The following is a 26,645-nucleotide window of genomic DNA, read 5'->3' as shown; positions in this document are numbered from 1 at the left end:
TTATGGTCATTTCTCCCACGTCCCATGAGGTGTCTGTGGGTGTTTTGAATGAATCAAGACATTCATGTCATCTGACAATCTAAATGATTTTGTTTAAAGTAGGCCAGTGTTTAACCTTGTCACATTTTTGTTTCACTGATGTGGTGATGATGATGATGATGATGATGATGGCATATTGTAGTATGCAGCCCTATTTCAAAAGTTCAAGGAGAAACAAAACCCTGCTTTCTGGTCCTTTCACTCAGAGACGATGCAGAGACGATAAAGTCTCTATTCATACCCCTTCTACAATAGTACTGTTCTGTTTCCAAAGCCTTTGGATGTCTGGTATTTAATAGCCTTCGTATGAGTATAGCATGCCTCCTACTGTAGGCCAAGATCATTGAAGGTCTTAATCTCTCTTTCGCACAATGCAATACGTGTATACCTTTGAGTCAGTGGCCATTTAAGGTCTGTTAAGATTGAAATGGAATCCTTGCTGGATTCATATTTCCTCAAAGAGAAGAAAAGCTGCATTGCTTTCTCAGGTTATTACCATCACAGAAAGCACAGGGCGGCTATTTGACATCAATCACCTGTCAGTCATCTCCATAGCTCTTTTTTGGGCAGTGACTCTGATGTTCTTTTAAGAACTTTATTGCAGCGATTTTAAATTTCTACTTAATTCAGTCATTAAAATGTAAACAAAGTCATTCAGGGTGGTTTGCTGTGAAATGGTTCATTCAGCTTTCTTTACGATGGTGGTGATAGGAACCAGAGGTCACAGTGTCTACAGCACAAATATAGTCATTTTATGTACTATGCAAAACAACCAGTAAACCATATGTGATGTTAATAATAGTAAAATAGAGGTAATTCTGAAAAAAATGATTTTCTTCATAGACTGTTTTGCCATATGATGCTATGCATGTAACTCTCCACTATGAATGACTCTCAGAAAATATGTTTTGGGTCAAAAGCTTATCTTAAAATTTATTGTAAAACCATGTATCAGGCATTAGGCAGGACACTTGTAAACATTTCTTGTAATAACGTTCAGTGATTTAGCTATTAGAGGCATAAAACTCCTTAGACGTCTGGTTCCTATCAGCGCAACAGAGAAATATTCTGATTCTGAAGTTTCTCTAGAACAGAACATTTCACACCCATTTTGAATGACTTTTTTGTGGATTCAATTCTGCAGGTTTTTGTAAAAATACCCATTTTGATTCACATTTAATGCCTAAGAGAGAACTGATCTGATCATCATGTACATTAAGATTTACTTTTAGATAGCAAGTGTACAAGATCCAACCAAAACTTACCAAGTCAGATGTTTTACTATGGTGGTCACAGAAACCACAGATCACAATGTGTGAAATAAGCAATTAATTTACTCTCCAAACCATCAATGAATGTACACATATTTTGAGTTTTTATATGTAATGATAATGGGGAAAATCATGTACCTCTGCAACCTGAAAGGATTTTTAAAAATGCATTTTAGGCTGACAGCTTATTTCAGAACTATTAAAAAAATTGCCAGACATCTGGTTCCTATCACCACTGCTTGTATAAATTTCAGACTCGGACAGCTTCTTTAGAACAGGGCGTTTCACGCTAAACCACTCTGAATGACTTTGTTTACATCTTAAGGATTGAACTCTGCAGGATTTTGGAAAAATAAATGGAATTCTCATTTAATATTTTAGACAGACGTGATCTGATAGTCGTGGATATTAACATTTACTTTTAAGTAGCAGATGTAAGAGATCCAGATGAAACGTAATCCCAAGCACTTAACCTTACATGAAACCCTGGGCTTTTCCTGATTATACAGTACGCTATTCTCTTACTCGTTAACGTTTCCTAGCAGACAGTTCCATGCATTATTAAGACCGTACATTGAATACCATGTCTTACTTTGGAGTACTGTTGTCTCTGAAGTCTCCTGTAGTCTTGTGTTCTTTAATGTCCCATCTCATAATGTTAAAGGGAATAAGAGGTGCATGTTATGGCTGGTAGCGCTACCACTAACCAGTCTGGCTTCAGAAAAGAACCTTAACCATGTCAGATCTCAGCTTGTGTTCAGCTACTTGATTAGATTTTTAAAACTTCAGGGATGAGTCTTTCAAAAGAGAACTTTGGAATTTTTTTTTATTTTCTGCCTAATTTTGACCAGAAAATCAAAATCCAGTCTGATCATTGCTGAAAGGAAACAGTCCAAGAGGACTACAACAGTCCAAAGGCATTACAACAGGCTAAGAGTACTGACTGTTGTTGACTTTGTTGCAAGTTTTTCAAATCAATGTAGAATATTATATTTATGTGTGTGACTTATTTTACGGCTGTTATTTTATGTAGAACAGTATTTTTATTGGGATTAATGACGATACACCTTTCTGAGCGTATTCTAGGTGTCATTAATGCTTCTATAACCCTGAACTACTGAATCTTTAAAAAGACAGATTTACACCAAATATAAAGAGCCTGTAAACAGTATTAAGGATGTGCTGATATGGGAACTGTGGGCCACTGCTGAAATCCAATATTTTTAATGTACGTTTCTACTGTTATTAATGCCATAAAACTTTCACAACATTACATTTTAGCACAGCTGCCTAACATCACCTAAACATTCTAAACATCTAAGCATCTGTCTGATACCACTATTTTTGAAAGCAGATATCTTCAATGCAAAAGTTTCCAATATCAATGAGTGTGTTTACATGTACTCAATAATCTGATCATAATTGGATTTCTGCAGTTATCTGGTTATTCAAGTGGTCATGTTAACACCAGGCTTCAGTCTAGAAATCAGATGAAGAGAGATAGTAATCAGATTTCACAGTGCATGTGAACCCTTACTCTGATTTCTTTCGGATTTCTCAGTCTGAGTATGTGTGAGAACAGATGGCGGTACCGTAAATAAGCAAGCAGAGTTGCCACGCGATGGCAGCAAAACACTTTTAGAGCAGCGCTGAAACCAAACAATCTTCATCTTCTACAGTATTTATGTTCATATTTTCAGGTAAATTGGTGCAATGTTTATTTTTTTTTAAAAAGCTGCGGCATTAAGTTCAAGTTTTACGTTACGTTTACATCACGTCTTCTTCTGTGAGTTTCTTGGCTTGTTTGCAGAGAAGAACTCTCACTTGTGTAGACCTGGAGTTCACAATATCTGATTACTCAAGTGCATGTAAACATGTTGATTGGATTACTGACAATCGGATTTTCTGTGGTTATCAGATTAAGTGCATGTTAACATACTCATTGTGCATCACTTGAACAGCAGTATAGTATATTAATAGCAGAAACTGAAGTAGCTGATTGAATGTCAGCCCATTATAACATACTTATTAATCAGTATATTTTTGCCAACTGTTAGATTTTCGGTCTGTTATTTCTTAAATTGTTTATTTTTATTTTGAAAAATATTCTCATTGTTTTTCATCATCGTGTGTTTAAGTGTAGTACTTCTCATTTGCTGGTGCATTTTGACTGTCCCAACTTGTTCACACATGGCATCTGTTTTCAAAGTTCACAAAGGTAGGCAAAGGTCGTAGCTTGAATATAACAACAAAACTTTTATGTTTCCACTCAAAGATCTAGGAGTTCCTTACATATAGAGCACACAGTACCAACCAGAACCATAAAGTAAGCAGCCCAACACCAAATACTTTTCTTGTAAGGTCACAGCTAGTGATGGAGCGATTTTCCTCAGAACGCATGACCACAACAGGCTGGCAGCGAATAATGGCTGATTTGAAACCAGTATGAGGATGTTTTCATCAGTTTATGTGGTTATGGTTGAAATATAACTGGACCTTAATCAGAAAGAGGCTGAATGTGGAATAAGCGTGCATGGCGTGGCAGTTTGATTGGCAAAATCGAGTTAGGCATGTTTATTTATGTAGATTGCTGAGGGGACAGAGTGTTTTCTTTGGCTGCCTGAAACAGGCTGGTACTGATTTCCTCACGGAAACATTAAGGCCCATAGACAGGCTAAGAACAAAGCATGCCCACTCACTACCGTTTTCTGTGAAGGCAGAAGACAATGCCAATTAAGCAATTACATATTGAGAGAATACCCATGCTTCTTTTGTGCCCTGGGCTGATCATCTCTTCACCACTATCTGTTTACTTTTGCAAGGTGCAGAATGAAGATGTATGTGTTGCTTTATAATATAGTTATAGGGATATTACCCTTAATGTTTCATTTATGATTAAATTAATGATTGTTACCTCTGTCTGTCTTCCTTTTTTCCCCTGCTTTTAGGGCACCAATGCCTCTGCTCTGGAGAAAGACATTGGTCCAGAGCAGTTCCCGATTAACGAACACTACTTTGGATTGGTCAACGTAAGTGTCACGCACGCCTTCAAGCTTTCAGACTGACACATGTTTTTACACACAAGCCAGAGTAATCACTGCTATGGGAGGTTGGGCTGATTTTGTGGAACATGCTTGGCCCAAATAAGGCAGTGTTGCATGTGAGAGCTCTGGAAAGTAGAGGATTTCTGCGCTCTGTTTGTGGCTGATCGAGTCATTTTATACTACTCATGTGTTCCGAGCTCAAGTACTACCACAAAACACACATCAAAAAATTCAAAAGCAAAAAAGATCCAATGTTTCGCCCTGCACCTAAACAATGGCAATTTAAGTTCTTTGCCTGTGAATAATTTTAACCAGACTTGAGTAATTTTGATTTTATTTGCATCTTGTAGGACGTATACTGGAAATCTCTACTCATCTTGTTCTCTAAGGCCTAAGCCGAGTACAAGCTCAAGAGAGAGCACTTGATGTCATGCCGTATTTTGTGAAAGGCTTAAAGGAATGAGGTGTAAGGCCACTGTGGGGGGTTAACATGCTATTCTTGGTCATGTTGACACTGCAGTCATGTTTTCAATTATCAAACCCGATTGCAGTAGCAATTAAGCAATTGCATATTTATCCAGTGCTGCAGGGGGTTGTGACCTACTGCAGTGACAAGTGCCTCACCCTGTCAACAAGAAAGGGCCTACAGATAGACTCCAGGCTATTTTCAGCAGAATTGATGACAATGTCATTTGTTTACTTGGAACAGATTGCTGAATATGTATGACTAGCATAACTCTTTTAAAGGGCCGGTGTCAAAAATAATTAAATTTTCCCTTTTTCATGTAGGATCTAAACATTGTTAAATGCTTCAAAACATACTGTTGAATCCCCAGTCCGCACAGTCCATTTATGGAAAGTAAGCTGTGAAAAACAGCTCATTTTAACTTCATTGTTTTTGTTATTTCACAAATATGTCTGCCTGTTTCCTCTACATCAGTTTATCTCCGCCCATTCAAGATGAATTTATAAGGAGTGTTTCAGCCTAAACTACTTTTTGAATGAGATGAGGCCAGATATTCAGAATAGAGCTTGTTTACATCATATATCAATCTTAAAGGTACAGTAACAAAAACAGAAGGGATAAGGAGAGGTTGGAAAATGAATAAAATTGAATTACAACTGGTTATGGTACACAAAATGAAATATAAGTGGGTCTCATGAAAAAATAATTTCAAGAAAATGAAAATATGTGCCTGTTAAAGTACATATTTTACTGTAGCAGGACAGTTTTGTGTTTGCTTTGTCTGGATACAGTGGCCAATTCGGCGAATTCATCATAGACTGTTCAAACAAGGCATCATATGGTGAAAATTAGGGAATGTCTTTTAAGAGTATATTTAACTTTGTTTTTTTTTCTGACGCAAAGCAGAAAATTATGCATTGTTGCAGTTTAGTTGTGGTTTGCGTTCACACGGACACATTTATCATCACACTAAGAGATTTAAACAAAAGTCATATGAGTAAATGGTCTCAACTGGTTGGGGAGATTTATGACCTACAATAACTGATAATGTGCACCGAACCTTCTGGATCATGCTGTTCTTTGATCGATATGGGGCCTTGTTGGTTTTGTTTATTCCTGCAACAGCCTTAAGTGGCTTACTGCTAAGCCTAGTACATAATGTGCATATTGAGTATTTTATGACTTCAAATGTGCCTCAGCCTCATTTTAAAACTTCATTCTGCAATTATGAATTCAAGCCTATGAAATGTTTTACAACACATGCATGTGTCAAAACAGCATCAGAAACTCATATTTTCACATCCTAAAGAGGTTCTGTAGAGAGGAAGCAGACATCTTTTTAGACGTCTTTGCCATAGTGTGGTAAAATTATTAATATGAGTATTTTATCATTTTTTTATTTCTTTGAGATGAGCAGTAGCTGGTGGCGAATCTGGGTTCACTTCTCATGTATGTTCATTCTGCAAGAGGCTGCTGTGCCAACTGTTTGTGCAGTGCGTGTGTCCATGAGGGAGAGTGAGACCAGCATTAAAGAACAGCCTACAATAACAGAAGTATTACTTTCAAATTCAGAACTGTTTTCTGAAACCATAGCAAGACTGTATTACCAATATAATAGTAGCTACTCAGCATTACTTTATTGTTGTATTAGGGCAGTTTTCTATTTCGCTGAGCATCCCTTTCCATCCCACTCTGAGGCTTGTTTTCAGTCATGTTTTGTAGGTCTTTTATTAACTGAGCAGGCCCTCCATATCATTTTATTTCTAGAACAAAAATTGTTGTATTCAGAGAACATCATAGCACCCAGTCTAAGAGATCACTGTGAATTGGCCAAGATTACCCCTAAAGCTAATGCTACTAAAGTATTAGTATCTTGTCATTGAACAGAAAATAATGTCCAACTCTCGTCCTGCCGTTTTGTTCCCTCAGCTCTGATTAAAATGCACATGCAGTTCTGTTCTCTAGAAATACAAAATGATGATTCTCTCTCTCTCTCTCTCTCCCTCTCTCTCTCTCTCTCTCCCTCTCTCTCCCTCTCTCTCTCTCTCTCTCTCTCTCTCTCTCTCTCTCTCTTTCTTTCTTTCTTTCTTTCTTTCTTTCTTTCTTTCTTTCTTTCTTTCTTTCTTTCTCTCTCTGTCTGTCTGTGTCCCTCTCTCTCAGTTTGGGAACACGTGTTACTGTAACTCTGTGCTGCAGGCGCTCTATTTCTGCAGGCCGTTCAGGGAGAGCGTGTTGGCCTACAAGGCGCAGCAGAAGAAGAAGGAGAACCTGCTCACCTGTCTGGCCGACCTCTTCCACAGCATCGCCACTCAGAAGAAGAAGGTGGGCGTCATCCCGCCCAAAAAGTTCATCTCACGCCTGCGGAAGGAAAACGGTGAGGATACACTAATATTTGAAGAGTACTTCAAATGTTTCCCTCACATTTCACAGATGTAGTCTTGATAATGTCTGTAGCCTATTTTGTATAGTTTTTTATTTGTTTCTGGAGTGTGGGGGTGGTGACAGGACATCAAGGTAGGCATATGCTGGTAACATAGTCTTCCTGTTTGGGTAACCGTGTGGAAAATAGCCATGTTAAACATTTAAACACAGGCCTATGTGAAGGCAACAAAATCCACAAAAATGAATTATTTTGACCAAAATCAAGAAAGCCTGTCTTTAACCATGTCATATTATTGATCCACAAAGGCATGTTTAATATATTTTACAGGGTGATTCAAAAGGGTTCATCTGATTAGTGAAATAAATCATTTTTAAAATTATTACAGAACAATGCAGTAAATTGTAAATCATTTAATCGAGCATTAAGTTTATTATGTAATTTAACAAGTGCTTAATATGATCTTCCTCCAGCTGTACAAACAATATCAACGCCATAGTCAGATTCATCCTATATTGCATTTAGCATGTCAGGTGTCACTAAACTCACGGCTCTTTCAGTGCGATTTCAGAGATCGTTGTGGAACCAACGCCAAACGTTCTGTGCTGTTGGTGGTTCACTACCGACCAAAATCACATTGCACATTTATTCACTGTTATTAAAGTGGAGAACACAAAACACTTTCTGTTCTGGGGTCGCTTCTCCTCACAGATTGAAGGGAGCCATCTTCCGGTGGCAGTCAGAAACTCTATGACCCCCTCTTTCAATTGGTATGTGATTGGTAGGCACCTCACGGCTGTAAAATTATGGTGTTTTGAAATCAGAGGAATCTTTTTTAATCATCCTGTGTATTAATATATCGCAATGTCCCAAACACAATTTGGAATCACAATTACTATTTTGTTCATATCATTCAGACCTACAATCACTTTTTTATTAAGGTCAACTAAAAACTTAAAAATATGATAATAGGCAAGATAAAAATGTGTAATACGCATTCTGTCCTGGCAATTCCACATTATACATCTACTCCAAGATAACAGCTCACAAACCTCAGAGTGCTTTCACACCAACCTTGTTGGACCAATTAGACCCTTTATTAAGTTCACCCTGTTTTGGTTTGTGAGCACCAAATACCTGATCTGTGAATTTCAGGTCTCAGTCCACTTCCAAATGAACACTGGTTCAGTTCGCTGCTGGTGGGAATGCATTTTCACAGTGGTCTGCCCCAAGTAAAGGAATTCAACATCAGAACAGGCTTTTCTTCCTCTAGCAGCACATCAGTGCTGTACTGGCTGTATAATCTACCTGTTTTAATATTTGACTTAACAGGTGCTCATATTCTTGCAGCTGCTGCTGCTAATAATGGTGGACAAGCAGTAAAATTACAGCAAATCAATCAGCGACCTGACTAATACATTTAAATGATCAGTCTGTGTTGAGTCTAAGAGAGCGTAATTAGCCTGTAATTAGCGGTGATCTTGCATCAATCTAATTAGTTGGCAAAACTCATAATCCATTATTATCATATCTTGAGATGTCTTGTATACAAAATTTGCTGGGACTGGATTTATAAAGCGCATTAGCATTAGTGCTCATTTAGGACTTACCTTGCCTTTCTGCAGATTAGTACCAGGTAACTCTACTGATAGAATATTTCCTGAGTGTTTCTCATTTAACAGAATTACTTGAATCAATACAGTGTCCTTAATGTGCAAGATGACAGGTAGCTAATTTTTAAATGAGGTCTTTATCCAATTTGGACCAAACTAGGTAGAGTATTTTCCAGCCTTACTGAATATAGAAGCCGAAGCTTTCCGTTTCCCTGCTGGCCCATGATTGTGCTACACACACTGGCTACCTAATTATGAATCAGCACTCTCATCATGAGCTACTTGGTGCAGTGGTAGTGCTTATTTATGGAACGGAAAAAACAGGTTTGATTCCTGGATGCTGCACAAGTGAAACCTGAAATTACTTGATGGCCTCCTAAAAAAGCAGTTTTAGTGAAATAGCCTCGTGGTTTAATGATGGTAGTATTGAAAATGCATTAACTCGTCATGTGCTACCTTGGTCATTTTGTCCAGCAAAACAGGTAGCATAAGCATCTGGAAATATTATACATGTGCAATGGTGGTTTTGAAAGTATGTTGATTGGTCTGTAGTTGCCCTGGTATAGTCAGTGAATTAGCATCTGACCCTATAATACTAACAGTAAACCCCTGTGTAATATGGTGTATCTGTGGAATGAGAGACAGGTGTGTGTGTGTGCATGCGTGCGTGCGCGTGCGTGTGTGTGTGCATGTGTGTGTGTAGGTGAGTGGTATGAAAGGAGACTTGTTCTGCTGTCTTACTTCAGATCGCTCTCTCAATGAATGAACAATACAGACCTCTGTCAGAGAGCAGCCAATCAGCTGACTACACACACATACACACACGCACACACACACACACATACACACACACACTCACACACACACACACTGTGTCACTCACCACTCACAGAGCCTGCATGTGCATTGTGTCTGTAAATAGACAGCTGAGCACTCATACTTACTGATATGGGATCTATATGTATGTGCTTTAGTGAACAGTCATTTTTGGGTCTTGGGTCTAAGTTGTTTTTGTCTATGGGAAAAATGAACAACTAACTGATGAGTTTCGAAGTCGAGTTTGTTTGGTACAGTTTTTCCCTAAATATCACTGTGTAGGATTTAAATTACAAGAGGTCTTGATAGAAATGTCATTGCATACAGATGGGTGACAAATTTTTCAAAAATGTAGGTTTTCTCTACTCTCTGATACACAAATGCACTGGGTTGAGTTCAGTTCTTGCATTGCTCTCATTGTTTCCTTGTTATTAGGGAAACCGTTCCCGACCCCTCTGATCTGCAACAGACACGGGCTGGCAGTCACTGACTAGCAAGAGTGTTTCTTTTTCTCTTGTATTCAAGTAAAGTTCTCCTGTAAAAATCAGGAATGTCGAGTGAAGCATGAGATTAAACTGAATTGTGTGATTCTCACAGCCGATGTGTGAAGGTGTATGTACTCTACAAACAGACTGAATAACACAGCTAGCTGAAATTAGCTATTATTAGTGTTTACTTACAAATAAAAGATACTTACAAACTTTCTACATTACAGTCTGCTGTGCATTGACGTATGTGACAAAAAAATAAGAAATCCATGAATATCATTGTGCTAGGTAAGCTTACATACTCTTGGCTAGCTAGTGTTAATTTTTAAGTTCATTTGTTACTTAGCGTTAGTTAACCTACTTTACCATTAGTGAAGCCTAAACTTTACTTTATCCAAGTTCACAGATATTAATGCACCTCAGCTGGCGTTTCTAACATTTAAATAATGGAAACTTAAAAATTATTATTATTAAACTGATTATTATTATTACAATTATTATTAAAATTATTATTTTTCAGCAGAGATCTTTCCTGCTTCAAAAATGTTCAACTCCTTTTATAGTAACACTGACGATACTGCATGTTTTGATGTTTTAATACAATATTCAAACAATATTACAGTTTTTAATACAGTATGTATAAAACTGTAAAGCATATTTATTATATCATACTGGCTTAAAAACAGTACCTTATTGAAGAAATGGGCTGGATTGGTTTTACCAGAGAAGGTCCTGTTTTGTCATTTGTAAGGAAGCTGACTGCCTGATTTCTATGGGGTAACGTGACCTGTCTGTGTAATTTTAACAGTCCTGGTTTGCACCTGAGATTAAAGGAACTCTCAAACTTTATTTCAGTATTTATCTTTGTTTCCTGGTCACCAAAACTGAGATGCTGTTGTCTATTACTGGGGTTTGTTGTTACATTGTTGATTTGAACAGATCTCCTATTACTGGGGGAGCTCTGGGTTCTGCAAATGGAAGTAATTTGCACCAAAATGATCACTTAGGAGACTTTAAACATTGAAGATTCGAACTGGATTAAAATTCTCGTTAATAAGGTAAAATTAATCCAACTTGTATAGAGCTTTAGTAGTGCTAAAGTGCTGGACCACTGCAAACAGCAAGAACAGATTCAGTTTGCCTTGGCTGGGATGAAACACCATTCCAAAAGATATTCCCTCAGTCACCAAAAAAAGTGATATCCAACACATGTATGAAAAATGCAAAGACCATAGCTTATGATTTACATTATTCTCATCAGGCCATTCAGTGGCCCTTTATGCCCTGTTGCTGGGGACACTCATTCTCGAAGAGAGAATTACTGATGTCTTTCCCACAGATCTGATTGCCACAGAGTGTGGTAGGATGTTAAGTGTGTAAGTGTATCATGAAGTGCACCTGCATCTATGCTCATTATGTTGCTCCTCTCCATTTACTTTTTTCTTTTGATGTGTCGCCCTTCTGTATATCGCTGCTGTCAGAACAACCTTGTATCTGCAAAATAGTAACTTTACAGGAGAAGGAAAAAACATACAGTACTTTCAATGTAAGTCAATGGAACCAGACCCCCCCACCCAAGTAATTTTTGGCCATTTATTTTGGTCAATCCTTCATGAAATATACACACAATATAAAGGGCAACATGCATTTTCAAATTATGTCAAAAACTGAAAATCAACAAAAGTGGAGATACAAAGTTTTGTTCCAACAACACCTCTATGCTACATACAGACTAACACTCCAATAGAATTTATTGATTTCATAACAAGTCTTGCAATATCAGCAGCATAACCTATGAAAACCAACAAGCTTTGTCAACTGCACAGGGGACAAAATGCTGTGGAACATTTTTAATAAATGGGATTTCGATTTTGGAAAATGTAATTTATTTTTTTCTCATCAACAAAAACATGTTAGACCCACAGTCCTTTTTTGGACATGCCGCTCACTACAAAATGACACGTGACCTCTGAGGTTCTCTGATTAACATTTGCATGTTCCTGATTAATCTGCACTTTGACACTCTTATCTAGTTCTTAAAGAGCAAATAGAGACAATTAGGCTTTGTTCTACAGCCACATGCAAAAGTTTGTCTGTCCCTGCTGTTTTATATCTTTTGTTGTTAAATTAAAAGATTTTCCACAGAGTGAAGACTTCTGCACATATTAATACACAATGTATATTAGATGATTTTAACATATTGGGAGAAAACAAACAAAATGTGGCCTGTAAAAAAATTGCCTTTTTTTTCCTTTAAATTATACTCAACAAGAATTTTTGCACTAACATTTGGAATATTTAAGGTTCTATGTAGTAAGGCTGTAACATGTATTTTGGCTCCTACTGCAATATAACAAAGATAAGAAAAAATATAACAAAAATTATTACTGCTAGCTAAACTACAACAACAGTTACTAACATTGTGCTCTGCCTCTCTTTATAGACCTTTTTGATAACTACATGCAGCAGGATGCTCATGAGTTCCTGAACTACCTGCTGAACACAGTGGCAGACATCCTGCAGGAAGAGAAGAAACAGGAGAAACAAAACGGCCGGCTGAAGAATAACGGAACTGCTGTCCCTGCCGAAACCGAGCCGGAGAACAAGGCAGAGTCCACCTGGGTGCATGACATCTTCCAGGGCACGCTGACCAATGAGACACGTTGCCTCAACTGTGAGACGGTGAGAGTTTCACACTTCTCACTCTCACACTTTTCACTCTCATAATGGCTGAATCATAAGCCTGCAGGTTAACAGGTTAAAGTAATAGTTTGACTCGAAAAACCTTTACCCTGATACTGCTTAATGTCAGCCAAGACATATTCGGTGTCTGAAATGAGCTTTTTTTAGTTTTGCACTGGAGAATGAAGTTAATGTACCTAACATATAATGAAACTTTTACCCTCCAATTAGCACAGTGTGGCTGCATGCCTAAAGCTCTACGCACTTCCCTCAAATCACAGGTTGTTAAGTAATCTCAAATAAACTCTGACACTGTATTACATTTGATGTATATGTGAAAACTGACCAAAATCCTGGCTTCTGTTTGTAACTATGTGACACACATTTGCCCATTTTTTCATAGTTAGTTGATTACTGGAGTAAGCCGTACTGTCGCTTTAATAGTTTAACAGTATTGCCTTTTCTCTTTTTGACAGTTCCAATCATTTACTTCAGTTCACAGTTCAAATCATTCTGTTACCTAATGTGATCCAAGATTGGGTTCTAGATTGCGTGAGTCTTTAAGTATCAAATCAAATCTTTTTGTTCAGGCAAAGGAGAGATTAGCATATTGGTTTCATATGTTTCTCAGTCTTTGACCCAGTTTTCCTTTGCATCGAAGGCAGTTCGAGTTCATTGGGGTCAGTCCCTCTCTGCATACCTCACAGCATTTATCAATTATTTCTCTGCTGCTCTTTCTACTCCTTTATTCACTTATTATATGTGTGAATACTTGCTCAGCAGAGTTCAGTGTTCAGCCTATTCTGAACAGAGGCTGCTCTGGCCATGAAAAGAGTGACATGCAGCAACACCAAAAACCTGTTACCACATGAGGAGAAATAAGTGGTTATAAATAGATCACGTTTACTTTTTGAACTGGGTTACTTTATAATTGACCTTGCAGAGGTGAGCAAAATGCTTGATAAGACATGAGTGATAGTAGTTCATTATATTCTTTAACCCATGGATGACTAAGGTAATTTCTAAGGATGCAAATTGTACCAATTTCTTTTTACAGCTAACCAGCCATCATTAGTCAGTGGTTCACTGCTAATCCACAGGCCTAAAATCAAGGACCTGACCCATCAAAACATGTTATAAAGCTTCTTCCAGATCTGAAAGCTGGCTGGCTGAGCTACATTGTAAAATACATATTATACACACAGTTATGAGCACACTAATTAACTGAATTGTGTACTAATTCAGCCTGGATATTAAAAAGTATTCAATGTATGTACTTTAGAATGTAGTACTGATTAGAGGGACCAGACATCAGGGTGTACATGAAGTAAACAGACAGAATCCATCTTATACATACCCTACAAAAGAACCTGGATTTGTTTAACCTGACAGCCATAATATGTTCATGAATATATGACCAAAAACTAAGTTCAAATGAATGTAAATGCTGTGATCAAGACTAGCTTTGGCTCTGTGTACCTCAGTGCCTCTTGCAAGCTGTTGACATTCACCACATCCTCTATAATTTTGCATACCTGTGTGTGATTTCTTCACAACATGCATCACACTTTTTCTAAGAAAAGACAGACAAAACAGTTTTATGTGTTTGTGTGTTTTATGATAGCTTTTAGGTTTTTATACTCAATATGGTACATCTTTGTAGTTGTGCTGTCATCCTCTCAAAAAGTGAACACCACTATTTTTAGCAGTGTGCTTCATTTGTAGGAGGCACATAGCAGAGCCAGTTGGTTGAAGTGACCTCATATAATTCTGTCTAGTTAAATTTAAGCTGTTTTTTGTTGGAAATGAAATAAATGAAGTGAAGATTGTTTAACCTCTAGTTTTGGTCAGAAAATTACTTATTTGTTGGTTAACTGTTAATCAGTTAATCACTTATATCTCTAATCCTTTCTGTTCCTTTGACTCTTACTTACCTCTGAAATAGGGTGTGGAAGAAGGTGAAATGTGACTTTTGCAGCATTTAAACAAATTTTTCTTGCTTTATTGTTGCTGATTTTCAGAAAAGGATATCCACAGTACAGCACATGCTACGTGACCTAAGTGGCAGAAAATGTCAAGGGAAAAAAGTCAAAGTAACAAAAAATTTGTTTTTTTTTAACTGCAGCTAGTTTCACCGCACCAAGTTTATTCCTGATAACTGATCAGTATCAGTATAAAATGTGCCATACTGAGCTGTGGCTGAGACTGATGCCTGAACTACTGAAACAGTTTTATAATGTTGGCTAAAGGGAGCACAAGCATCACACAATCTCACCAGAGTTGTCGGTCCTGCCTGTTACAGGTCAGCAGTAAAGATGAGGACTTCTTGGATTTGTCTGTGGACGTTGAGCAAAACACTTCAATAACACACTGTCTCAGGTATGCACACACACACACACACACACACACACTCTCTCTGGTTTAGGAACATTTTACAAACAGGCCAGCGACACATTCTCTCAGCTTCACTATATTAATAACACATGCATGCTACAGTGGTTATATGGTGGTTTGTTAAATAAAAAATCATATGTGAGCCCTAACAAAACGAGCCAGTTAAATCACAACTCCTAGATTTCATAAGACACTTCATACAACAGTTCCTACATTCAAAATCATTTCTACATGGTTTTGCACATAGCATGAGCATCCCACCTCCCCTCTTAGTTTACTGCATAAAGTTGCCTAGTTTTTATCACTCTCGGTGGCTTCGAAGAAAGATGGCAAGGAAGAGGCTCTTGGAGACAGCGGCAAAACATCCTTACATGTTTCCCTGTTTTGGTGATTCTTATCCGTGTGTGTGTGTTATCAGGGACTTCAGCAACACGGAGACGCTGTGCAGTGAATATAAATACTACTGTGAAACCTGCTGCAGCAAGCAAGAGGCCCAGAAACGGTTAGTGACTTTAAGTTTTTGAAAATAAATATCTAAAAAGGTTACCACCCCCTTCTCACACACATTTTCAACCCTGATAAAATGATGGGGCTAAATGTAATCTCAACACATTTACTTACTTGAAAGATTGTTGTCTGATTAATTCTGAGATTTTATACTGTTGACCAAATTCTCTAGATTTACTGCCTTTTGAAATTTCTTTGCAGCAGGTAGTATAGTTGTTTTTTCATTAAATAATAGTGATCTTTTTATTTATTCTTAATAAGTTGTACAAGACCCAAATGTAAAATGTAAAAATATTTGTTTATGGGGAGTTGTGCAGAGAACAATATAATTGGTTTTGGAGAAATACAGTTTTTTTTATTTCAAAGTGAAAATGTAGAAGTGCCCCAAGGCACAGCATATTTAACATATTTTAAATATACTTTTAGTATATTGCCCAAAAACTATGAAATTAAAATGTAAATTTATATTAAAATTGATTATATTGAAACAATATTATAATGCATAATAATGTAAAATTGATTAGAATAAAATTACACTATATTGTACGACAGAATTAATTATATTAAAATTTGTGTTCATCATAAATGTACAAAGTTGTTCACATTTTTTTGTCTGCTTTGAAACATTAGCATATGACTGTATGTGACAATAATCTGAATCATAATCCTGTGTGTGTGTGTGTGTGTGTGTGTGTGTGTGTGTGTGTGTGTGTGTGTGTGTGTATGTGTTGTGTCTCCAGTATGCGTGTGAAGAAGCTGCCTATGATCTTGGCTCTGCACCTGAAGCGCTTTAAGTACATGGAGCAGCTGCACCGCTACACTAAGCTGAGCTACCGTGTGGTCTTCCCTCTCGAGCTGCGGCTCTTCAATACGTCTGGAGACGCCGTCAACCTAGACCGCATGTACGACCTCGTCGCTGTGGTGGTGCACTGTGGCAGGTATGTGGCTGGACACTCATGCATGCAGTACACACTTACAGAGACTCCTAAACATACTGGAAAACTCAGTTTTTATATTGTCGCTGACATTTGTGGCTTACTAAGCACTTCTTTCAGTTGATTTGTTCTTGTTTTGAGTTAGACTGTAATTCTTGTACGTCAATATTAATGCACACTATTCTTGCATCTGACAATACATTATCATTGCAGTGGACCAAACAGAGGACACTACATAACCATAGTGAAGAGTCATGGCTTCTGGCTGCTTTTTGATGATGACATTGTGGAGGTATATGTAAAATCTATTACCATTTTATGTTTAACATTATATGTTTGCAGGAACAAGCATGGGATGGATGGGACTATTTATACAGATATCCACACTCAGTTAAATTCCCTTTGTGTTTGGTACATCTAAAAGTTTTATTAAGCAGCTGATATTGGGTCTCACTTTAAATGCAATGACTATAACTCTTTATGGAATGTCTCAAACAAAATATGACAGATTTGTACAGTGTAATTATTTTGTATGTCAGCTGGTAATGTGTTAATGGGCCCATATCACAAAAAAATCTATTTTCTTCAAGTATGATATGGGTGCTTTAAATCACCTATTGCTGCTGTCAGAAGAAAACCCTGTATCCCCATTTTTGTCGCTTTCGTTTTTTTGTCATAATTTTAAAATGCCTCATTTAGGTTTTTTCCTTCTCCTGTAAAGTTACTATTTTGGAGATACAAGGTTTTCTTCCGACAACAGTGATATACTTAAAACACAAAGATACATTACTGCATCAGCAAACATTCATGTATATCATTTCATTCAGTTTCATGCTATAAACAAGGAATAAAAAATGCTCATCCATAGTGGTTTCATTGAATATAATGAATATGATGAATAGATGTGTTTGTGTATTAACTTATTGTTCTCTCCCCCCCCCCCCTTTCTCTCCCTCTGCCTCTCCCTCTCTCACACACACAGAAAATCGATGCACAGGCAATAGAGGAGTTCTATGGTTTAACTTCTGACATTTCAAAGAACTCTGAGTCAGGCTACATCCTATTCTATCAGTCCAGAGAGTGACAGCAGGAACAGAGGAGAAAGAGGGCGGAAAGTGCAAAGGGGAGAATGACGAGCAGAGGAAGAAAGGAAGGGGAAAAGTGTAGTTTAGTCACTGACCATAAACTCTACGTCTCCCAGCTCCCTGTCCCTCCCCCTCTCAGGACCCTTTATACTGAGACCTGTGCCAATAGCATCCGAGCCTGACCTTTGCCAACACTACATTTCCCAGAATTCTCCTCTCTCTGTTGTTGCTGCTCTGTGGGGAAACATCCTCCTGTTAAACTGACCCTCAGTCAGTCCACCTGCATATTGAAGGCACTTTATAAACAAAAGCATCAACGAAGACAGCAACAAAACACTACAGAAGCATCAAAGCGACAGCTTATTCAGCGCTGCTTTTAGAAAGCATGAAGGAAACGAACCAGTGCAGTGTCTATGAAGCAGGGGGGCCTGTCTGGAAACTCAACCCTCCACTCCAAGATCTTGGAACTACAATGGTCTGTAAATGGGTAAAACTCAAAACAGGGCCTCTCTGTCCTTTGTTGGAGCTCATGTTCCAAATTTTAAGTTCTCTTCTTTGGGTTTTTATGTGGCACCAATATGTGTAAGAACAGAATGTTTTAATTTATTATTTTATGTGTCGTATGTATATGTTCTGTTGTTCAAAGCTGAAGGGAATTTCACAAAGGAATATTTACCATTGAGATAGCTTAAGCCAAAAGTGAAGATTGTTCAGTAGGAATACACCTTATTACCTCTTATCCACTTAGACAGACTGAACAATACTGAGAAAAAATAGGAAGATAGTTTATTTTAGTTTTTTACAATAAATATTGCAACTGCTATGAAAAAGGAGTTAAAAATTACCCAAGTAAATTAATGGAGCCAATTAATTAATTAACTCTTAACAATGTATAGGGTGCATAAAGAGGGGGAAATAAGGCAGTACATTAATATGCTTGGGTCCACAATATAGATGAAATGCTGTATTGCCGTAAAGATGTAAAATTTTACATCTAAAAAAAATTAAGATGTTTGGTGGACCTTGATTAGGGATGTAAATGACCAACTGATTAACCAACAAGTACAGTTGTTTGACCAGTGCAGTTGGTTAAAAAAAAAACAACAAAAAAAAACATACATTTTATTCATTTTCAGTGACCAACAGTTCCTGTTTGAATTGAATGAGAAAGGTTTAGGAATGTTTTCAAATTGTTCTGCTAGACATGCCTATTAGCTTGGAAAGTGGTGGTCAGGACCACATTTTGGAGGGGGTGATGGCACAACTACTGTGCTGTACTGTATCAAAAGCTTCCTCAGGTGATGATAGACGTGTTTCATGCAGATTTCACTTGATGTGGACGCTCATATCTGAACGTATGTATTTCACAATGGCTTTGAACATTGCTCAGCCAATCAGATTTCAGAACAGGAATTATCTGTTTTATGATAAATATTTTGATGAGTTGCCAGTTGGGATTTTAGGCTTGCCGATTAACGATTAATCACTGAATATGGTGATCATTTATCTGTCAAAAGAATTTACATCCCTCGGCTCGGTTTATCCAAACACCCAACAAACATCTTTAATTGATCAGGATGTTCCCAGCACACAGTAGAGTTCTACGATATCAGTATTGCAAAGCTAAATGAATAATTATTAATGAACAATATGCTGTGAAGCCCTAGTAGACAGTCTTCACTTTCGGTTTTCTCAGTTGCAAAATCCTACTTTGTGAAATGCACCTCTGTTCGGTTCCTTAACCTTGTGATCTCCCAAAGCAGTCTAATTACCACAGTCTACTTCAGACTGGTTTGTAGCCACTCTGTACTGTAGGTGTTGTGTTGCTCTTCACTTTGAGGTACAGAATAAGTGTGATTAGTGAGTATGGTGTGATTTCTACACACTACATGAAAGTGTGAATGTGTTTTGTTGACTGTTATGCACTACAATGACAAGTAAAAGTATGTCTGTGTGTGTGTGTGTGTGTGTGTGTGTGTGTGTGTGTGTGTGTGTGTGTGTGTGTGCACGTAGGTGGGTGTGTGGTCGCAATAAGTTAAATTAGCGTACTAGGAATTAACCCAAAAACAGTCAATACCTTTAGCCAGTCTTTACCACTTTTAAACAGCAGGGCCAATCAGGTCTTATTGGACCTAGCTCATATTTTACTGATATTAAGCCCTGATTGACCCTTCTGAAGAAAAGTGGACTAATGCCTGCACCTAGTCCTTAGCTGAAGGCGTATGGCGCTCACCAGACCATGCAGATGCTTAGAAATGACTGGAGCAGACTCGTTTGAGGTCCGCACGGCCCTTCTTGCCTTACATCAGTGGTCAACTGTACAAGGTAGAAAAACCTGCATCCTTTTGAAGTTACTGTTAAACTCAAAATGATCCTCCTACACAGCCAAGACTCAAGGCTGAAGCTTGTTTCTCTCACTTTATCTTGCCTTTTCCTTACGTAACACTGTTGTTACCTAACTGCCATTGAAGACCACTGGCTGTATTTTGCAGGGCTGTTGCTAGCCACTCCAGAGTGCGATGTAAAACTGGTTAAATGCAGTTTAGTCACAATCTTTTGGTATAATTTGAAGTCTCATCCTGCTGGTTTAAACCTGCATAAAGATGAATCATTCTGACTAGGCTCTGCTTTCTTCCTGGGCTTGTATGCATTAAGAGGCTCAGGAAAAGAGTACCAATCCGCTTTTGTCTATATTGGGTTTCCCAGAGATATGAAAGGCAAAAGCTAATGAAAGAATGCTCTACTGCAGGTTGAGGAGTTACCCAGCCCTGTGTTTTAGTGCATCCCCTGTTCCCAACACACCTGATGCAATAATAAGCTCATTAACAAGCACTTCGCCATGTCAAGAGGGTGTGTTGGGAGCAGGGATGATAATGAAGGGTGGTATTCCAGGACCAGAGTTGGGACCCCGTGTCCTGCTGTGTTCTTCATGTAGTCTGGCACGTGTAACCCTGGATCTCCGTTTTAGTCTAGAAGTTTTACATTTACTACTTGAAGGGGAATTCCCCCCTTTTTTATGGCTGAGATGTAAGCAAAGACATTTAGAGCGGTTTGATGTGAAAGAGTTGACTGCAGAGAAAGCTACTGGCTCACAATTTCTATACAGTGGTGGTGATGGGAACCAGGGGTCACAATGTCATACAGCTAGTGAACTTACACATATCTTCTGCATTTTTATATTTAATGCTAATGGTAAAATAGTGATAAACCTAAAAAAAGAAGTTTTCCTTAGTGACTATTTTGCCTTACCGTCTCTTCCATGAACGAATGGAAAAGAAATAGGTTTTAGGCCAAAAGCTCGTCTCAACGCTTGCAATGTCTCAGGCTTCAGGCAGCGTGTTCATAAACATTTCTTATAATAACTTTGTAATGTAGCTTTAGAGAAATGAAATTGTTCAGACGTCTGGTTCCCATCACCACCACTCTGGACAATTCACATCACACCACTCTGAAGGACTTTGTTTACATCTTAACTGTTTAATTATGCAGACTTGCTGAGAAATCGATGGAAGTACTTTCACAACTTTTGGCATTCATAACTATTTCACTCATATGACGTTTCCTCTGCTTCAAGCATTCTTAGCATTGGTACTGTCTATAGAAGGTATGAGAGGTACCTTTATATGCGAACATAGTTTTTTTTTTTGTCTTACTGTGATGGCAGTGATTATGAATATGGTTTTAAAAGACAGCTTCCAGAGCCAGTAACAAGATGGCTGCCGCCGGCCCTGTAAAGGGGTTAATAAAGCGTTATTAATAGGAAAGCTAAGAACAAGCGCACAATATATTCCTTTGAAAATGTGAAGGGCATTTGTCAAAGAGGGCTATCACTACTCATCATGTGTGTGTGAGGACAGTCTCTAGGCTCAGAGAGAGGGATGCAGAGAAAAACAGAAGGCCTCGTTGATTGAGGCCTAAAATGGACATTACCATAAAGCAGACTGTCTCTTGCATAAGCTAATAAATGAAGGGCTGAGATGGACTGAGTTTAGTAAGGTAGTTTATAGGGAAAAGATAAACATTCCATGTGATTTTGATACTGCGCTACATAGATTCTCACGTTTTTTGTTAAATCAAGTTCATAATGGAGAAGCACTACCAAGACTTGCGGTGGTGTTTATGATTCCTTATTTGTGGCTTGAACCATGGTGTGTGTGTGTGTGTGTGTGTGTGCGCGCGCACTGAGCATGATGTCAGAGAGGGCTTTGCATTGCGATACACTCAGTCAGTTTGTACACATCAAACCGTGCTTCTTTGTTTGCACCATAGCACAATCACCATACTTTACAATGTGGATCTGTTGTGTTTTTGGACCTTCTCTAGTGGTTAAAGGTACAGTTTTTCAGTGAAATCTTTCCATAGAACTTATTCATAAGTAACTCGTAGCTGTCCAAAAAAAAAAAAAGCATATCGGATCTTTTTTTTTTTCTTTTCAGTTTTGTATTTCTACAGCATTTGAATCCAGGAGCTGTTCTTAACATTATGTGCACCAACAGAAATGCTCCAAAATGACCTGGAATGAATTCTCTTTACATTTAATATACTTTAAAGGTTAGGAATGTTTTTCCTTTCTCTGTAAACTTACTTGTTCTTTTTTTTTGGACAGTGATATTGATATGGCGTGAGGGCAATAAATTGTCTTTTTGTGTAGATAGAACTCATAGCAGCATGGCAGCTGGGGAAAAAAAACCATAGATGAAGATACAGTGGAGAGACATCACCAGAGGATACTTTTCCAGAAATGGCAAAAATGTCAGACTTGTGAAAATATTACTCATTGTAATTGTTGAACCCATGGAGGAGAGAGTGTGCTTTTCAAGCTGCTGGGTAGATTTATGCCACCAGGATAGCAGCTGGCAGCTCAGTGCTAGGTCAAACTGTTGGAGGACATGGTGGTTCAGTTTTTGCTAGGAGCCACGTACGTGCTCCACAGCTCTTTGGGCTCTGTTTTCTTCTGGGCAAGGCACTTAACCTCACATTGCTTCAGGGGGACAGCCCTTATCATCCCATTCCTCTTTCCTTTGGAATTAAATAGGTTCTCAGTGTACTTTCTTCTGGTGGAACTCTCCCTCCAGGCACCCCAAGCTGTGACCCACTTGATGCTTTGAGTAGAGTTTTATCTATAAGGATCCACCTAAACGCCCCTCCTTTTACACACAGGTTAAGATTCCCTTGTTGGTTTGTTGCCCGTTTTTCATCAGACAAACGTTCTAGTGTTTGTCTGTTTGTTTGTTTGTTTATTTTTTCTTACCTCATAACTGATACAATACAGTTTGGAAGTTTTCAGGAATATAAAACCAGATTGTGTAGAACATTTCAAATGCTTGGGAAATGTTTCCTCTTTGTACCAGGGTTAAAACAATTAGGTCTCAAAAAATTAATAAGAAGTATGTAACGGTGTAAAGTTTAACATGTTAATGAAGCACCGGTAACACATTTTCTTTTCTCCCAATTTAGTCCAATTTCACCCACTAGCTAGGTGTCCTATAAAGATGCTGCCAGCACTAGAAGGAAGATGGCTAGTATATCGATGTCGGAAGAAAACCTCCTGTCGTCATTTTTGACATTTTTTTTAGTTTTTGGCATAATTTGAAAATACCTGTTACAGTGTCTGTTAATTTCATGATGAATGGACTAAGAGTAACAGCCCAAAACTACTTGAAAAAAATTCTGGTTCCATTGACTTACATTAAAAGTAAAGTAGGTTTTTCCCTGCTCCCTGCTCTTCCCTGTTACTATTTTGGAGATACGAGTTTTTTTTCCAACAACAGCCACATACTTCCTCAGAGTCATGTGAAGCCAGCAACCGCATCTTTTTTTAACTGATGCTAATGCAACGTCATTTAATAGCTGAACACAATTGGAGGAGAGTACTTTCTGCTACACTCCTGCACTGGCTGGCATCGCACTGCTAGTATCACCAGTGATTAAACTTGTAATCTGATTGCTGATTTCTGATTGAAGGAAAACACTTATTTTCTTAGTTTGGCCTACCATCCATTCATAGATGAAGCCTGAAGCCCAGTGGCTCCCATGCTGTTGTTACGACTCCTAACTGTAATCCTCTTGTTCAAATATTGCTTTTAATGGCTTTAAAGAGAAATATAAACAGAAAAAAACAGAGAAATGATAAACAGATGATAGACCATTCTAACATAACTGAGAAAGTTGTAGCATCAGGGAAAAAAAAAATCAAATGAAAATAGTCAAATGAATATCCAGATTTCCTCGTATTTTAAAAGTGGTGACCACATCTCAAGGCAGAACACGACCAGAAAAAAGAAGCCTGGTCAAATGAGATGTATTGTTGGTTTTCTATGTGAAAAGAAGTACACATCCAGTACAGGGAACACACTTTAATCAACATTTACTGTTTATTTACTGAATTTAACATATTGGGAAAGATGAAATGCGTTGCCTGTGCAGAGGTTATGGCACCCTTAATATTTCATTTTCCAGTGTGCAGTTAAATTGTGTGTTAAATGTTCATGGTTGTTCCCTTAAGATTTACATATTAACTTTTTTTTCCCATTTAAAATAATCAACAAAACATCATTTGACCAGGGATGTTTGTATTTTAGCATACAAACTATATTAAACTTTTTGTTGTTCCTGAAATGCTTGAAATGTTTATAAGAAGTCAATCTAGTGATCATGACGAGATTCTAAACTTTTGAATGGTAATAAAGGTACTTTCCATTTATTTTTGAACATGTTACTACACTATAGATTTATTATCACTGTGTATTAGCAGAGGCTTTAGCTCGACTATGCAGAAATTACGTTCGCAAGGCAGAGACGTCCTTCAGCGCTTTTATTTGCCTGCTACAAAATAGCCTTCTGTTTAACACATCCCAAAGGAGGGAAGCAGAAGTTGAGCATATTTGTGCATCTGTGAGAGTGTGAATAAGCGAGCGTGTGCGTCCGTGTGAGTGTGAAAGAAAGCGGTGTGTGGTGTACATAGTTCCGTGTGATACCTTCTCTTAACGGTACTGAAATCTCCTTTACTGTAGCTGTGAACATGTGCCGTTTCTCCACCTTACTGGTCAAACATAACTTTGATTTTGTGCCAAATCCCTGCATACATGCACACACACACACACACACACAGACACACCTCTCTCTAAAACTGGAACACAGAAAAAAAAACCCAAGGAAAAAAAAACTGTTTTATTTGTGTGGGATGCAACTGTACATAAAGATATGTAGAATGTCTGATAGTAAGAAAATAAATATATTTTTAAACCTAAGAGGAGCTGGAATTCTAAAGGCTGTAAAAAGGATTTATTCTGTAGATTGGACGGTGGTGTCTTACAAATAAATGATGAATTGAAGAGAGATGCTGTCTGCTTTCGTTCCTCATCAGTGGCTGTCTGCATCTTCAGTGGATCTTTTTCAGGGCCGTTATTAAAGTGGGTGCTGTTCACTTGATGTAACTGAGCAAGTGTCATTGAGAACTGCTCACAAAAGCTTTGCAAACGCTTAAGCTTGCGTGTCGAGTCTCAAATCACACATGGCTTGTTGCAGACCTGCTTATCGCTGTTGTTGGAAGAAAACCTCATATCTCCATTTTTAAACTGCTATACTAATATAAATATCATACTACTATATATCATATTACTATAAATATTACAACTGGGTCAGCACAGTTACACTGTTAAATATTAATATCGCTGTCAGAACAAAACCTCGCATCTCCATTTTTGTCATTTTTTTCAGGTTTTTGCATAATTTGAAAATACATATCGTTCTTTACATTGTGTGTAAATTTTATGTTGAATGGACTTAAATAAATGACCCAAAATGACGTGGAAAAAGTCTGGTTCCATTGACTTACATTATAAGTAAAGCAGGTTTTTTGCTTCTCCTGTAAAGTGACCATTTTGAAGATACAAGGTTTCCTTCCAACAACAGCGATATGTAAACTCTATTAAACTCCATTCAGACACTAAACTGTGCATACAGAAGCACACATACATTTGCACTGCTGTTCAGAATCGGTGTTATCAGTTTTTGGGTGTCCCTGGTCAAAGTGCATGTTTAGTTGATTTTCTAAGTGAAAATGTCACACATACTCTACAGAGAATGTACAAGTACTGTTTATATGACAAATTTAATATAAAGCATATCATGTGCCATTTCTTTCCCAATATGTTAAACTTGGCGAATAAGTAAGAAACTGCACTAAAATTTACTGACAAGTGTCACATATAAGTGTGTTCTTTGTAGAGGTTGTGTTACCTCATTTTTGCTTAGAATATCAGCAAAACAGGTCATCTGAGCTGGTCTGTTCAAACAATGTATTAGCACTCGAGTGCCTGAAGAGTCTGGCTTCTGTAAGTTCTCATGGTTAGACAGCACAGTCAGGATGACTTTACATGTGCTGGATTCTTCTGTTTCCCCTCATCAAAGCATGACTAATGCAGAGCTCACTTCATCAGTGCTGTTTGCACTCAGTTTGCATGTTTGCTTCTGTCCAGCGTGTCCACGGCCCTGTTTCTCTCTTGCTCGTGTGGGCACTCAAACACACACACACACACACACGCACAACAGGTTTCACCTAATGTTATTTCAGCACAGGGACATTAGAGGCCTGGGGCAGAGAGAGTGAATTGATGATGTGAGCATGTAACATAAATCTAGTCAATACACTGGAATATTTCTCATCATTATTAACAATTATTAATAATCTCTTAGATTATTCACATTCATAAATGATTTTACTTCTTTTAAGTCATTTTATCTGGGGATATCACTCTACTGGAAGATCATTTTGCCTGTTTCAAGCAGTACTTCTAGAAATATGTGAAATAAACAGCTAATAAAATAAGATTTTTCAAACAAATAAACATAGAAATACATAAAATATCCATTTTCATATCCCATTGCGACAATCACTAGATTAGTCATGATGATTTCATTTGT

The 26,645-nt window shown here is 37.8% G+C and overlaps 1 protein-coding gene across 1 annotated transcript in view; it reads left to right on the top strand.

The window, feature by feature from the left end:
* usp46 (ubiquitin specific peptidase 46) overlaps positions 1–25,054 on the top strand; it is a 29,754-nt gene extending 4,700 nt beyond the window's left edge. The window contains exons 2-9 of the mRNA XM_017687961.2: positions 4,259–4,339; positions 6,981–7,194; positions 12,561–12,799; positions 15,102–15,178; positions 15,612–15,695; positions 16,441–16,638; positions 16,849–16,927; positions 17,618–25,054. Coding sequence (XP_017543450.1) covers positions 4,259–4,339; positions 6,981–7,194; positions 12,561–12,799; positions 15,102–15,178; positions 15,612–15,695; positions 16,441–16,638; positions 16,849–16,927; positions 17,618–17,719 — 1,074 coding nt within the window. The 3' untranslated portion in view covers positions 17,720–25,054. The remainder of the gene's footprint in view (positions 1–4,258; positions 4,340–6,980; positions 7,195–12,560; positions 12,800–15,101; positions 15,179–15,611; positions 15,696–16,440; positions 16,639–16,848; positions 16,928–17,617) is intronic.
* Positions 25,055–26,645: the final 1,591 nt, after the last annotated feature.

The sequence above is a fragment of the Pygocentrus nattereri genome, chromosome 4, assembly GCF_015220715.1.
Source record: "Pygocentrus nattereri isolate fPygNat1 chromosome 4, fPygNat1.pri, whole genome shotgun sequence".
Lineage (NCBI taxonomy): Eukaryota > Metazoa > Chordata > Actinopteri > Characiformes > Serrasalmidae > Pygocentrus > Pygocentrus nattereri.
This window is presented reverse-complemented; position numbering and strand designations above follow the sequence as displayed.